We start from the raw sequence: 16041 nt of genomic DNA on the forward strand, positions 1-16041 counted from the left end.
ATTTACATAGCATTCAGGAGCCCCTGGCTTCGTGGAAAGTCTCTTTAAAATTTCAAATCTTTTAACAATAACTTTCCAATGCAATAATTTTTCCAAGAATAAGCTTGAAATTTCTAACAGAAATACCAGGAAGCTAAAGACTTCTACAAAATGAGCTTTGATATTAGGAGGCAAGTGAACAAAAGTAACAGATCTATAAGTATGTCATAGGTTAGGAAAATCTTACCCTAACTGGAGATTTTTACCAATGTTTAAAAGGAAAAACAGCAACAAGATATCCTCTGCAGCCCTCAAGGATCACACACACCTCACCCTTTGTGTGCTGGTAGCAGGGGGTGGGGAGCAGTGTTTGATACTGAACTGGTACTCACTGGTACAGCCATGCTCATTCTTTAAACACTGAAATGCTTCCATTTTAGGTGCGAAATGGCTGTGGTCTAAGCCCCTAGTTTCTCCTGGTGCTCTGGTGCTCCAGCGTGAGACAGCCTCCGGAGGTCATGGCCCACTGCTGGGATTTGGGGGGCTGGGGGCAGGGACTAGATCCTAGCAGAAGCAACATGGCCAGCAATGCCTCATCCCCATCACGGACCCCCGAGGCTCCTTTGATCCTTGCTCTTCCTTTCAGACCTCCTCCCCCTTACTAGTCTCTTTCCATTTACCTCCTGCTTCACAGGCACATGCTGTCTCATAGGGACGTGACAGAAGAGGAATGTCCTTAAACCTCTGGTCAAATGACATGCAATCAAGATAACATTCTCGAAAGGCCTAGAGAATCTCTGTGTTATGCTCTATAATGGTCTGAATTTCTTTTTTTTAACGTTCTAAATATCAAATTCCATGTAATTAAACCATTTATGTTCCTTCACCTTTGCAAATAGATCTAACCGGGTTCCACACTTGGGCTCTGTCCAAAACCAAACAGGACAAATGCCTCTGTTTTTTTTCAAGTTAGGAAATATCTTTAAGAAGAAGCGATACTTGGGTTTGAAACTTGAAAACATGAGTGCCTGCCTCAGTTCTAAAGTGTCTAGAAAATTCTGAAGTTAGCTTTTTATCCTGAGAAGTCTATCAGGAAAGGAAAAGAAAGCACAGGCTGAAAGGACACAATTTTAGATTTAATCACTCACCTAAGCTGTCAACAAGATGGGTTCTAGGAAAACTGCTGACGAAGGAAACTTCATGTTTTTGTTGGGAATCACCTCCCCTCTATGTATCTGGCCCCTGGTCTCCTCATGGGAGTCAATCCAGCCCTCCATCTTGGTATCATGAATCCTCCAAAAATAGGGGCTCAGGAGGTAACCTGACATACACTGATTCTCGGCTCTGACACAAGCTGCTGCACTCTGGGAAAGCTGTATAAACCAGGCTCACATTCAGCTTCTTCATCTGGAGAATTATTACGCCCACAATAGTTTCTCTGTGACAGAATACATATTAATCTGTAAGTTTCTGCCCATCTTCCTGTGCTCACAATTCTTTCAATCGAATACCAAGGACTCCTTCCATTCCCTTAGCCTAATCACACAGAGACGACTCACTCAGCACAAACCAGAAGAAAAAGAAGTAAACAACAGTAAGTGCTTAGCGTGGGGAAGAAAAATTCAAGCTGCTGCTGCACACTGGCAGAGGAAATGTGCTCACGTGAAGAGACAAGATAAGCAGCATACTGGGAAAGAGGTGGAAGACACCGGGCTCACACATGCTGGAGAGGGAGGATGAGAAGAACCATGAAATCACCATCCAACTTGACTATGACACAGCAGCTACATGGAATGGGGCTGACAAATGAGCTATCCCCTGGGTTGATATCTAGAGAAGACACAAATTTCCAATGTTGGTTCATCTACTTTAAAGTGACATACATCTTTGCCGCCACAAACTCTCCCTAGCAATTTACAAACACATATCTCCCAAAACACGTGTCCTGCAGTGATACGCGGTCTGTCTTGTGGTTGTGAAGACTCGGATGAGCCCCAAAAGCAAAGACCTGTATACTTTGTGGGTGCTGGTGGTGTTAAAGTAAAGTTACTCCCTGATGTCCCTCCTCCAGGATGACTGAGCATCAGATGAAATCATACTCTCAGTGAATCTGGCCATAGTAGTGTTACCTCTTTGTTTTCTTAAGCTTATTTATTTATTTTGAGAGAGAGACAGAGAGAGAGCACATGCACAAGTTGGGGAGGAGCAGAGAGAGGAGAGAGAATATCCCAAGCAGGCTCTGCATTGTCAACACAGAGCCCAACATGGAGCTCAAACCCACGAACCATGAGGTCATGACCTAAGGCTAAATCAAGAGTCACACGCTCAACTGAGCCACCCAGGCACCTAAAAGCAATGTTACCTGTATTTCATCTTAATGAGCTCACTTACCAGTTTGCCGTAGCATGACACCCTGTTGAGCATGGATTCTTCTGTGAAATTTCAATGTTTTAGTGAGTCAATCAAGGATGCTAATTAAATATGCTAATTCATTTAAATAAATAATTTTAAAACTTAAATTAAATAATAGTGCTTTTCTCTTCGCACTCTGAACATCGGTGCAGCTCACCAGACACAGACTTGCCAGTCTGCGGCAGACAGGGACCCAGACAATGATGAATAGTCTAAGCCTTCTGCCTTCTCACCCCCAGAAGCTCATGAAAACACTACCATATAACTGATGCCATACTGGTAAGGAGAAAAGGGAGAGGAAGCACCCCTGAGTTTATCTTAAAAATACAGTTTAGGGGCACCTGGGTGGCTTAGTCGGTTAAGCGTCCGACTTTCGCTTAGGTCATGATCTCACGGTTCGTGGGTTCGAGCCCCGCGTCGGGCTCTGTGCTGACTGACAGCTCAGAGCCTGGAGCCTGTTTCCGAGTCTGTGTCTCCCTCTCTCTCTGACCCTCCCCTGCTCACGCTGTCTCTCTCTCTCCTAGAAATAAATAAAAAAATATTAAAAAAAAAAAAAGATACAGTTTAAACTAAATTGTTTCAAACAAGAACAGAGGAACAAAGCATTAGCAGTCAAGTTAAATGTGTAATCCTTACATGACCCTCAATCCAGAGAAGAATTAGGATATGTAAAAGGTTAACATTATGTTAGTTGCCTTCTATGTCCCCTTCTAAGTCAAGACGTTAAAGAAGAACCTCTAATAATTAGAATTTAAAATTACTTCCTTACTCAAAATACCGGGTTTTCATTGGTGGAAATTCAGGCACCAAAAGAAGCAGTAGGGAAATACTGTTGAGCTGGGACTTTCTGAAGCCTTGGTTCTCAGTGTATGGTTTGCAGACCAACATCATCAACAACAGCTGACAGCTTATCAGAAGCACAGATACATGGGTCCCACCACAGACTACCTGAATTAGAACCTGCTTCATAATGCAATTCCCAGGTGATGTGTGTGCACATTGCATTTCAAAAGCAACATCTAAAAGGTTAGAATCCCTCTCTAATCATATAAAGCATGTGGCTGCCCTCCCAACTTTTCAATGAGTCAAGAGGGCCACCATATATTACCTCCAATTTCTAAAATGTTTATGGGTTAAAACTAAAAATACCCTAACTACCCAGAAAGAGTCATTCTTATACGTATCATTGGCAAACATAGTAAACACTGGCTGAGAAATACAAGCATGTGCTTACTGTTCCATCACAGTGGCCGTCCTTAATCCTCAGATACATCCCTGCATTTTTCACACTTTCAAACATGCAAATACCAACGCTGATTTTATGCACTTTCCAGTAGGATTCTTCAGACTGGCTTCCCACTCCAGTACAGCTCCCATCAGGCTGGAGACACAGGGCTTGGCAGAGGCTCGTAGCAAGTAGAACCACAGCACTATTAAGGAACACACCCTGCAGAACGACACACAGAACAGAAGGCAGTAAATAATAAGCTCACGTTTTGCTAAAAGAAGATGGCAATAGAGTCCATTCTTTTATAGGAGTTGTAGTGATCAGAATCTTACCAGAAACTTGTTGCCTAAAAATGAGCAAAATAAGGAATAATTTAACTACTATGAAAAACTATACAAAATTAAAGGAAGCTCTCTGACTGACTCATTATAATTTACAACAATTATTATTTATTGAGAATAAAAGGTCGGTATTAGATGCTAAAGAGATTTAAAAAAAATATAAAACATAAACACCACTCTTAAGAAATTTATAATCAAAGGGTGCCTGGATGGTTCAGTCGGTTAGGCGTCCAACTTCGGCTCAGGTCATAATCTCACAGTTCGCGGGTTCAAGCTCCGCATCGGGCTGTGTGCTGACGGCTAGCTCAGAGCCTGGAGCCTGTTTCAGATTCTGTGTCTCCCTCTCTCTCTGCCCCTCCTCAGTTCATGCTCTGTCTCTCTCTGTCTCAAAAATAAATAATCGTTAAAAAAATTTTTTAAAAGAAATTTATAATCAATATAAACAAATCATTATAGTATTAATACAAAGAAGAATAAAAACAGTGTACTACAAGTGTACCTGAATTATAGGATGCACCATATGAATACTGGGTCAATGTATATATGTAGGAATGAATGAATAAAAAGAGATATCAAATACAACTAAAGTATTTTTAAGTAAATCCCAGGTAACCAATAACTTAAGAAGATGTTAAAAAATCTTGAAAGTTTATTAGAATATGTTAACACTGTAGAAAAATAGATAAAATACAAAAATACATAAGTCACAGAGGCCAAAATACAAATGACAAATAAACATTTAAAAAGGCAATTCACACCAGTTTATTACTCTGAAAATTGTCAAAAGTTTTTTTTAAAGACCATATTCAACACCAAGGTCAACAAAATGGATCCTCTCCTACACTGCTAAAGGAATTAGGTAATAAAGCAATTAAGGAAAAAATGAAACAAACCAAAAATCAGACTCTTAAATACAGAGAACAAGCCAGTGGTTGCTAGATGGATGGGGGATGGGAGAATGGGTGAAATAGATAAAGGGAATTAAGAGTATACTTTCTCTGATGAGCAATGAGAAATGTATAGAATTGCTGAATCATTATATTGCACGGCTGAAACTAATGTAACACTATGTTAGTTACATTTCAATTAAAAAAGAAAAAGAAATTAACTTTACCCACAGAGGTCTGGCTTTTGCCTTTGAATTCTGAAAGAAAATTTCTAAGCCTTTGATTATTATGCTTGATAGGAGTTTTTGTTTGCTTGACGGCCTTGAGCCACCATATAGTAAAAATATGATTTAGGGTGGCAGTTCTGAGTCACAAGGTGTAAGCTGACCTCCTGTGAGGCTGGAGACGGAGATCAGCCAGCCCCCTTCTTAAATTACTGAACCCCAATAAAGACTGCACACCATGGCTCAGGTGAGCTTCCTGGGGGGCAATACCCCATGCATACTGTCATGTATCAATGCTGAGAAACAAATGCTGTCCTGGCTCTCAGGGAGAGGACAACTAGAAGTGACCATTTGGTACTTTCTATGTGTCTCTTCCCTTAGATGAATTTAATCTGTATCCTTTCTCTGTAATAAAACCATACCATGAGTATGACAACTTCCACTGAGCTCTGAGTTGTTTTATTAAATTATCAAAACTTGATAGTGGTCTCAAGGACCTGGGAATTCTGAAGTCTGTGTCAGAAGTGAGGGAAGTCATATGAGCTGTCCCCTCTAACTTCACAGTGGTTTAATGTTCACAGGATTTAAAATTAGTACATTTCTGGAAAGAAAGTTGGCAGTATGTTCCCATAGTCTTAAAGACTTCATATCCTACCCTTAAATTCAGTTTCAAATCATTTAAAGTAAGGAAATAACAAAATTTGTGGCTAAAGACATATGTCAAAGTATATTTTGCAGTAACATATGTAGAGGTGGTAAAATGAAGAGATTAAGATTAAACTTCCGGGGTTGTGTGGGTGGCTCAGTCAGTTAAGTGCCCACCTCTTGGCTTCAGACAGGTCATGATCTTACCATTCGTGGGTTTGAGCCCCCACATTAGGCTCTGCGCTGACACTGCGACGCTGCATGTCTCTCTCTCTCCCTCTCTCTCTCTCTGTCCCTTCCCTGTTCCCTCTCTCTCTCTCTCTCAAAAATAAATAAATAAACTTAAAAAAATTAAAAATCCAATGAGAGAGAGAGATTGATACATAAACAAACAAACATATACATATACCTTATGTTTGGGTATAAAAATCACATTGTTTTGGGGAAAACATAATATTGTAATGAAATGTTTATTATATAATAAATATAAAAAGTTTTGAAGACAAATTTACATTAATTTGAATCATGATCCACCATTACCCACTAGTTATGCTATCTTAGTCAGATTTTAACTTCCCTGAAAATCTTTTCTTCTGTTTTAAAAACAGATAATATCTGTCAGTGCGTTTAGGATGATTAAATATAACTTTGTACGTGGTAAAGCTCTCAGTAAAGTGCTTGACAAAATAGTCAAAATGGTAGTAATTGTATTACTATGATAACAATAATATTTTAAAGATATATTCAGAAGCACATACTATAAAGAAAGAAGCATAAGATGATGACACATATACAACACTCAAAGAGTATAAATATTCTAATTGTTAGAAAAGTTAAATATATACATTTCATTCCCAAATGTCAGAGTCTCTAAATCTGTACCAAGAATTCCCACACTTATGGTTTTAACCTACGAATTCACTTGAATAAAGGATGTGACTCCCATCAGTTCTGATGCTGCTAAAGCTATGATCCATACTGCCTTTCAGAGTCTGGGTAAATAGAATGGCCACAGGCATCAATGCCACCTAGTGGGAAAGAGATCTGATAACTCCATTACGACTCCAGAGTTTTCCTCAATTGAGCAAAATAAAGTAGATATTTAGCAATATAAACTCTAATGACTTTCCACCATTTTACCTTGACAAAAACCACAAATTCTTTTGAAAGGTCCGCATAACCTGCTGATGACTCGGCAGCTATTTTGCCATGACGATCAAAAACAACTGCGTGACCAGGAACCCGTACTGACTCGAGAAGCACACAGCGGCTGGGCTGATGAAGCACTCGCAGCTCAGTGCAGCCTCCGCCACTAGCCTAAAAAACAAACAAACAAATAAGCAAACTCTGAATTAGCGATAGAAAATAATTAAATGGGAAGTGTTTGCACATTTTATGTATGTACAGGTCTACTGCACTGCATAGACTCCTCATAGGATCTATCACATGCTTTTGCAAGTTAATTGTTTTGATTTTCCACCCTAATTTCCAGTGTCTTGTTCCAAGAACTATCTTTTGATTTCTCAGAAGTCATGGCAGAGTATCAGGTAACAACAAAAAAAAATTCAGCAGCAGGACAATTTAATAAGTTATTGTATTCTATGGTTTATTTTTCATTTCTTCATTTGTGTCTTCCTAACTCAAGATTGTTTTGGACCAAAAGCTGAAACTAACCGACAAGCATTATTAGGTTTTGTTTCCAAAAAAACTAAACAAATCACGGAGGTTATGCTACAGGGAAACATTCCTGGCTCAAGATACTATTTGAGATTTTACCCTATTTCCCCTCAGTACCTTGGGGAGGTATTTGGGCCTGAAAAGGAAGGACACATTGGTGTCCCTTGAATGGCTGGGCCCATGAACTCAGCAAAGTGTTCTTGTGTAAGTATGGCAGGTAGGCAACAGGGCTCTTCCCCTTCAAGAAGCCATCTGATGTCTGATGAGTACAGCAGCGATGACTGGTGTGGACTGAAGCCAAAAGGGTTGTTACCAGATATTCTGAGACCCCATTCCAGGAACCATCTTGTGTGTAACAAGATGAGTCCCCTAATAACTAACATGGAAGCTCTCACCAACCTAACAAGTTAGGGGTTCAGAAGTAAATTTATTTGATTTTAGAAAAATAAAGTAATAGGGCATTTCTCAAACTCTTGATCTAATTAAGTAGAGTCCATACCCACTACATTCATATTTATAAGCACTTGCGATGACCAGGACCTGTGCTAGCTGAGCAGAATGTGCTACAAAGCACAACACAGGATGACCTGCTAAGTCCAGAGCAGAGAAGAAAAGACTTTGTAAAGAAAATTTGATTGATTATCATTTAGCCTGAATTTCAGGCCTACAAATTATATAAATTTTTTCAGTAATTATTATTTTCCCTTAAGTTAAATAACATGCTATGAGTCAAAAATCATGCAATATTATATAACGTTATACGAAGACGCTATAGCACGAGTGCTAGAATCAGAAAGCCGGTGTTCAATTCCTGCTTTGACATTTACTACTTATGTGACCTTGGGCAACTCACTTAATTCTTCCACAGGTCAGGCTCCTCTTCTCGCATAGGTCAGATATAAAGATTAAGTGTTATAACACATAGCAAACATCTGACAACAGTGCATGGCAGTTATGCGATGCTGTCTCGTTTTTCAAAGTAAATAACATGCATATTTTTTAAAACAGCTATGTATATTAAAAGCTACTCTTCAAACCTAACCTAAGCAATACAAAGCATGCTTAGGTAACATTATCATTGTTTCTTCCCTAATAATATGCTACTTGAAGGAGTCTTCAAGAAACCAGATCATCTCCTTTTGGAGGTTTATTAATATTTTGGATATTACCAGAAAAGTGGTCTAGTTTTTCTTGTCTAAATTTTAATTGCTGAAATTAGGATTATTCATGCATCAGAATATCAAAATTTAGTTAGACAAAACAGAAAAATGAAAAAGGTGAATTGAAAGCCAAAGGAAATATAACCTGACAATCTTATAAAAAATAAATTATATATGGATACAACACTACTGATATACAGCAAATAAACACAATTACTACACACCATTCCAGTGACAGTGCTGTTGTCAACAGCAAGAGAAAGATGCCCGATTTCACGACTTTGGAAAATGCATACATTTCCTTTGTTGAAAATAACATCAAAGAGACCTGGAACACATTTTAGGTATTAGCAAGTAGTAATTCATGCTTTTAAAATATTTTTACTTATTCAATTATACACTGAAACCTCCTAATAATACATTTTATGATATCTCTCAGTTAAATATTTTTAATTAGTCAAAGACAGAATCAAAGACAGACAACTTTGATTATCTGCAAGTTGCTTGGTAATTTGGTAGAATTTCCGTAGAAAATCCCTAATGCCTTTCCATGCTAATCAGTAAGCCCTGATAGAACCCCAAAGAATAACACCTGTTGGAACTGATTCCAGAAAGATAAATTATCCCGGTGCAAAAAAGAAAAAGACAAAACAAAACACACTTCCATTCGATAAATCTCAGGGACTTGAGGTAAAATAAATTAACACATTATAATATGATAATGCTTTATAAATACATATTATTTGAGCATCAGTGACTGGTTTGTACAATTACGATGATTAAGATTATGGCATCAAATATTTGGTTGTTTTCAGTTTTTGATATACTGTTTTTTTTAGGTAGGCTTCACACCCAGTACAGAGCCCAATGTGAAGATGGCAGAGGAGTAGGGAGCTCCATGCATTTCGCTCATACCCATCTCTCAGAGAAGGCCTGAAGCCACAGGACACTGAGCCACAGGAATTTGGGAAGAGACAGAGACAGAGTACACTGGGAAGGCAACCTCATAAGTGGATGAGTGTTAACTGGGGAAGATAAAAGCCGGCTGGGACCAGAGACATGGAGGGAGGGGAGGAGCCCCCCTTGTGGAGAGCCAAGGTGAGATGAGGGGAAAAGAAAGAGCAACTGAAACTGCTCAGAGAACTATCCCTGGAGAAGAGAATAACCTTGGCTCGGTCGGAGACTGTTCTTAGTTCTAGCTGGGGTGCTGACTTTGAACTGGGTGCCCCTGGACCCAGGCTGCGCCAGGAGAAACCGCTCCACTGCCCTTCCAGCTCAAGCCCCAGCATCCGGGAAGCGGTACCGAGGCCGCACCGCTGCTCTCCAGGATCCATCCCGATGGCAGGGAAGCAGCCAACCTGCGGGACTGTGTTTCAGGCAGTATCAGTAAAGCACACGGACTGGGACCTGGAAACGAGGTGGGGGTTGGGACAGAGAACACGGCCCAGCTTGGCTGCACCCATGGCACAGGGAGATCAGACCCAAGGGAGCGATTTGCGGCGCTTGGTTCTAGAGGGGACTGGGACGCCGCCATTTTGCTCCCCACAACCACCAAGGTGGGACCTCAGGAAGTGGCCAAAGGGACCACAGTGGAGGCTAAGACCTGCCTACTCCAAACTACACCCATCCCCACTAGAGAGCTGCTTTTTTTTTTTTTTTTTTTTTACCAGAGCCCAGGGCAAGATCAATATGGATGCATTACCATGATTAATTCTAGATTAATTATTTCTATTCAGATATATATTCCCCTTGTCTCATTCATATCCCTCCTCTCTGATGGACTGGGCACTCTGGTCATTGCTTTGCTTAAACAGTCACATTTAATCCATTCTCTAGATGTATATTTTACACCTCCACCACTACCTTTCTCTCTCTCTCTCTGGAGTAATCAGACTACATAGTTTCTCTGAGTAACACTATCCTCCTTTCTTTCTTCTTGCCTCATACCATATTCTCCTCTTTCTCTCTCTGAATTAAGCCTCTTAGACTCCCAGCCTGGTCATTGTCCAATTTCACTTTCTCACTGCCCTGACAGTTCTGTGTGTATGCTCTTCCATCAGCACTGCATACACCCTGCTCTCTATTTGTAGCTGGGAATTCTGGTTTTTAGACTGTCCTTTGACTTTTGAGGTTTTTTTATTCCTTCCTTTCTTTTTTTCTTCTTCTTTTCCTTATTTTCTTTTTCTTTTTCCCTTTCAGTTTGCTCATTTGTTGGATTTGTCAGTGTGTTTGCGTGCTTTTGTTCCTTGTGTGTTCGTCTGTCTGTTTTCTCTTCCAGGGCTACCTCAAGAAACAAGCCAATGTACACATGGTAGAGAGTCCCAAATACCACTACAAGTAGGAAAATAAAACAATCAAACAACAAGAGAGAACAAGAAATAACATTTAAAGAACACTTCCTGAACAGACAGGCACTAGACAATCAATGAGCCTTCCTTAATATAGCAGTACTCACAGGTGCAGAGTACATAACAAGCTTTTAAAACTAACAAGAGACACAAAGCTAGCCAAAATGACAAGACAGAAGAACTCTCCTCTAAAGAAATTCCAGGAAGAAATGACACCTAAAGAGCTGCTTAAAACAGATATAAGCAACATAACTGAACAAGAATTTAGAACAACAGTCATAAAATTAATCACTGGGTTTGAAAGACGCATGGAAGGCATCACAGAAGCTATTGCTACAAAGACTATGGAGCTTAAAAATAGTTGTGATGAATTAAAAACTGCTATAAATGAGGTGCATAATAAAATGAAGGCATCCAACGCACGGATTGAAGAGGCAGAGAGAATAGGTGAATTAGAAGACACAATTACAGAAAAAGAGGAAGCTGAGAAAAAGAGATAAACTGATCCAGGAACACGAAAGGAGAGTTCCAGAGCTGACCGATACAATCAAATGGAACAATTTCCATCTGATAGGAATTCCAGAAGAGGAAGAGAGAGGGAAAGGCACTGAAGGAGTACTTTAACAAATTATAGCTGAGAACTTCCCCAATCTGAGGAAGGAAATAGACACTGAAATCCAAGAGGCACAGAAAACTCCCCTCAGACATAACTTGAATCGATCTTCTGCATGACATATCATAGTGAAACTGGCAAAATATAAGGACAAAGAGATTCTTAAAGCAGCTAGGGAGAAAAGGGCCCTAACACACAAAGGCAGACCTATCAGAATAGTTACAGACCTATCTACTGAAACATGGCAGGCCAGGAAGGAATGGCAGGAAATCTTCAGAAAAAATATGCAACCAAGCATCCTCTATCCAGCAAGCCTGTCATTTAGAATAGGAGGAGAGATAAAAGTCTTTCCAAATAAACAAAAATGGAAAGAATTCATCATCACTAAACCAGCCCTACAAGAAATCCTAAAGGGTACTCTATGAGGGAAATGTTGCAAGGAACACAAGTTACCAGAAACACCACCACAAGCATGAATCCTACAGAGAACACAATGATTCTGAACCCATATTTTTCAGTAATAACACTGAATATAAATGGACTAAATGCTCCAATCAAAAGACACAGGGTAGTAGAATGGATTAAAAAAAAAAAAAAAAAAAAACACCTATTTGCTGTCTACAAGAAACTCATTTTAGACCTGAGGACACCTTCCGATTGAAAGTAAGGGAACTGAGAAATATCAGTCATGCTACCTGAAGTCAAAAGAAAGCTGGAGTAGCCATACTCATATCAAACAAACTGGACTTTATTTTTTTTTTATTTTTTTTTAAAAATTGTTTTTTTTAATGTTTTATTTATTTCTAGGAGAGAGAGAGACAGCATGAGCAGGGGAGGGTCAGAGAGAGAGGGAGTCACAGATTGAAAGGCTCCAGGCTCTGAGCTGGCAGTCAGCACAGAGCCCGACGCGGGGCTCGAACCCACAAACCACGGGATCATGACCTAAGCGAAAGTCGGATGCTTAACCGACTAAGCCACCCAGGCGCCCCTCAAACAAACTGGACTTTAAAGTGAAGGCAGTAACAAGGGATGAAGAAGGGCATTATATAATAATTACAGGGTCTATCCATCAGGAAGAGCTAACAATTATAAATGTCTATGCACCGAATACGGGAGTACCCAAATACATAAAACAATTAATCACAAAGAGAAAAAATCTTATGGATAACAATGTGCTAATAGCAGAGGACTTTACAACTCCACTTACAGCAATGGAAAGATCAACTAGACAGAAAAATCTCTAAAGAAACAATGAACTTGAATGACACATTGGATAGATGGATCTGACAGATATATTTAGAACTCTACATCCTGAGACTATGGAATTCACTTTCTTCTCAAGTGCACATGGCACACTCTCCAAGATAGATCACATACTGGGTCATAAAGCAGGCCTCAAAAAATGTAAAAGAATCAAGACCATATACCATGCACATTTTCAGATCACAATGCTACAAAACTTGAAATCAATCACAGGAAAAACTCTGGAAAACTTCCAAAAGCATGGAGATTAAAAAACACCCTACTGAAGAATGAATGGGCCAATCAGGTGATTAGAGAAGAAATTTAAAAATATATGGAAACAAGTGAAAATGAAAATACAACTATCCAAACTTTTTGGGATGCGGCAAAGGCAGTCCTAAGAGGAAAGTACATTGCACTCCAGGCATATTTCAAGACACTAGAAAAAGCACATATACAAAATCTAACAGCACACTTAAAAGCACTAGAAGAAGAGCAACAAGAGCACCCCAAAACCAGCAGAAAAATAAAAGCAATAAAAATTAGGACAGAAATAAACAATATAGAATCCAAAAAATAGTTGAAAAGATCAATGAAACCAAGAGTTGGTTTTTTGAAAAAATAAACAAAATTGACAAATCTCTAGCCAAGGTTCTCAAAAAGAAAAGAGAGAGCACCCAAATAGACAAAATCATGAATGAAAATGGATTTGTTACAACCAACCCCTCAGAAATACAAGCAATTGTCAGGGAATACTATGAAAAATTATATGCCAACAAATTGGACAACTTAGAAGAAATGCACAAATTCCTAAATACACACTCACTACCAAAATTCACATGGGAAGAGATAGAAAATCTGAACAGACCCATAACTAGTGAAGAAATTGAACCAGTTATCAAAAATCTCCCAACAAATAAGAGCCCTGGGCCAGATGGCTTCCCTGGGGAATTCTACCAGACATTTAAATTAGAGTCAATATCCATTCTTCTCAAGCTATTCCAAAAAAATAGAAATCAAAGGAAAACTTCCAGACTCATTTTATGAAGCCAGCATCACTCTGATTCCCAAGCCAGACAGAGACCCAGCATAAAAAGAGAACTACAGGCCAATATCCTTGATGAATATGGATGCAAAAATCCTCAACAAGAAACTTGAAAATCAGATTCAACAACACATAGGAAAATTACCCACCATGATCGAATGGGATTCATTCCTGGGTTACATGGCTGGTTCAATATTCGCAAACCAATCAATGTGATACATCACATTAACAAAAGAAAAGATAAAAACTATATGATCCTGTCGATAGATCCAGAAAAAGCATTTAATAAAATACAGCATCCCATCTTAATAAACACCCTTAAGAAAGTCGGGATAGAAGGAACCTACTTAAACATCATAAAAGCCATCTATGAGAAGCCCTCAGCTAACATCATCCTCAATGGAGAAATCTGAGAGCTTTCCCCCTGAGATCAGCAACACGACAGGGATGTCCACTCTCACCACTGTTGTTTAACATAGTGCTGGAGGTCCTAGCATCAGCAATCAGACCAAAAAAAGGAAATAAAAGGCAACAGAATTGGCAAAGAAGAAGTCAAACTCTCACTTTTCGCAGATGACATGATACTCTACATAGAAAACCCGACAGACTCCACCAGAAGCCTACTAGAACTGATCCATGAATTCAGCAACATTACAGGGTACAAAATCAATGTACAGAAATCGGCTGCATTTTTATACACCAACAATGAAGCAACAGAAAGAGAAATCATAAAACTGATCCCATTCACAACTGCACAAAAACCCATAAAATACCTAGGAATAAACCTAACCGAAGATATAAGACATCCGTATGATGAAAACTATAGAAAACTTATGAAGGAAATTGAAGAAGACACAAAGAAATGGAAAAACATTCCATGCTCATGGGTCGGAAGAATAAATAGTGTTAAAATGTCATTACTACCCAAAGCAAACTACACATCAATGCAATCCCAATCAAGATTGCACCAGCATTCTTCTCAAAACTAGAACAAACTATCCTAAAATTTGTATGGAACCACAAAAGACCCCGAATAGCCAAAGTAATATTGAAGAAGAAAGCCAAAACAGGAGGCATTACCATCCCAGGCTTTAGCCTCTACTACAAAGCTTTAATAATCATCAAGACAGTATGGTATTGGCACAAAAAGACACACAGACCAATGGGACAGAACAGAGAACTCAGAATTGGACCCACAAATGTATGGCCAAGTAATCTTTGACAAAGTGGGAAAGAGTATCCAACGGAAAAAAGACAGCCTCTTTGAGGGAAGCAAACCATGAGAGACTCTTGAATGCCGAGAACAAACTGAGAGCTGATGGGGGTGGGGGAGGGGAAGGGGGTGATGGGCATGGAGGAGGGCACTTGTGAGGATGAGCACTGAGTGTTATATGGAAACCAACTTTACAATAAACTTTTTTTTTTTTTAAAAAAAGACAGCCTCTTTAACAAATGGTGCTGGGAGAACTGGACAGCAACATGCAGAAGAATGAAACTGGATCACTGTCTCACACCATACACAAAAATAAACTAAAAAAAAAAATGGATAAAGGACCTGAATGTGAGACAGGAAACTATCAGAACCCTAGAGGAGAAAGCAGGAAACAACCTCCTTGACCTCAACCGCAGCAACTTCTTACCTGACACATACCCAAAGGCAAGGGAATCAAGAGCAAAAATGAGCTATTTGGACCTCATCAAGATAAAAAGCTTCTTCATGGCAAGGGAAACAATCCATAAAACTAATAGGCAACCAACGGAATGGGAAAAGATAGTTGCAAGTGACATATCGGATAAAGGGCTAGTATCCAAAATCTATAAGGAACTCACCAAACTCCACACCCAAAAAACAAATAATCCAGTGAAGAAATGGGCAGAAGACATGAACAGACACTTCTCCAAAGAGGACATCCAGATGGCCAACAGACACATGAAACGATGCTCAGCATCCCTCCTCAACAGGGAAACACAAATCAAAACCGGCATGATACCCCTCACGCCGGGCAGAGTGGCTAAAATGAACAAATCAGGAGACTATAGATGCTGGCGAGGATGTGGAGAAACGGGTACCTTCCTACACTGTTGGTGAGAATGTAAACTGATGCAGCCCCTCTGGAAAACAGTGTGGAATTTCCTCAAAAAATTAGCAGTAGAACTCCCCTATGACCCAGCAATAGCAATGTTACAAATTTTTCCATGGTATACAGGAGTGCTGATGCATAGGAGCACATGTACCCCAA

At 39.5% G+C, this 16041-nt stretch overlaps 1 protein-coding gene across 1 annotated transcript in view; it reads right to left on the reverse strand.

Moving 5' to 3' along the window:
- RP1 (RP1 axonemal microtubule associated) overlaps nt 1-16041 on the reverse strand; it is a 284132-nt gene that overhangs the window by 162220 nt on the left and 105871 nt on the right. The window contains 3 exon segments of the mRNA XM_039256605.1: nt 3626-3838; nt 6857-7033; nt 8778-8881. Coding sequence (XP_039112536.1) covers nt 3626-3838; nt 6857-7033; nt 8778-8881 — 494 coding nt within the window.

The sequence above is a fragment of the Hyaena hyaena genome, unplaced genomic scaffold (genome assembly GCF_003009895.1).
Source record: "Hyaena hyaena isolate Hyena2069 unplaced genomic scaffold, ASM300989v1 scaffold_578, whole genome shotgun sequence".
Lineage (NCBI taxonomy): Eukaryota > Metazoa > Chordata > Mammalia > Carnivora > Hyaenidae > Hyaena > Hyaena hyaena.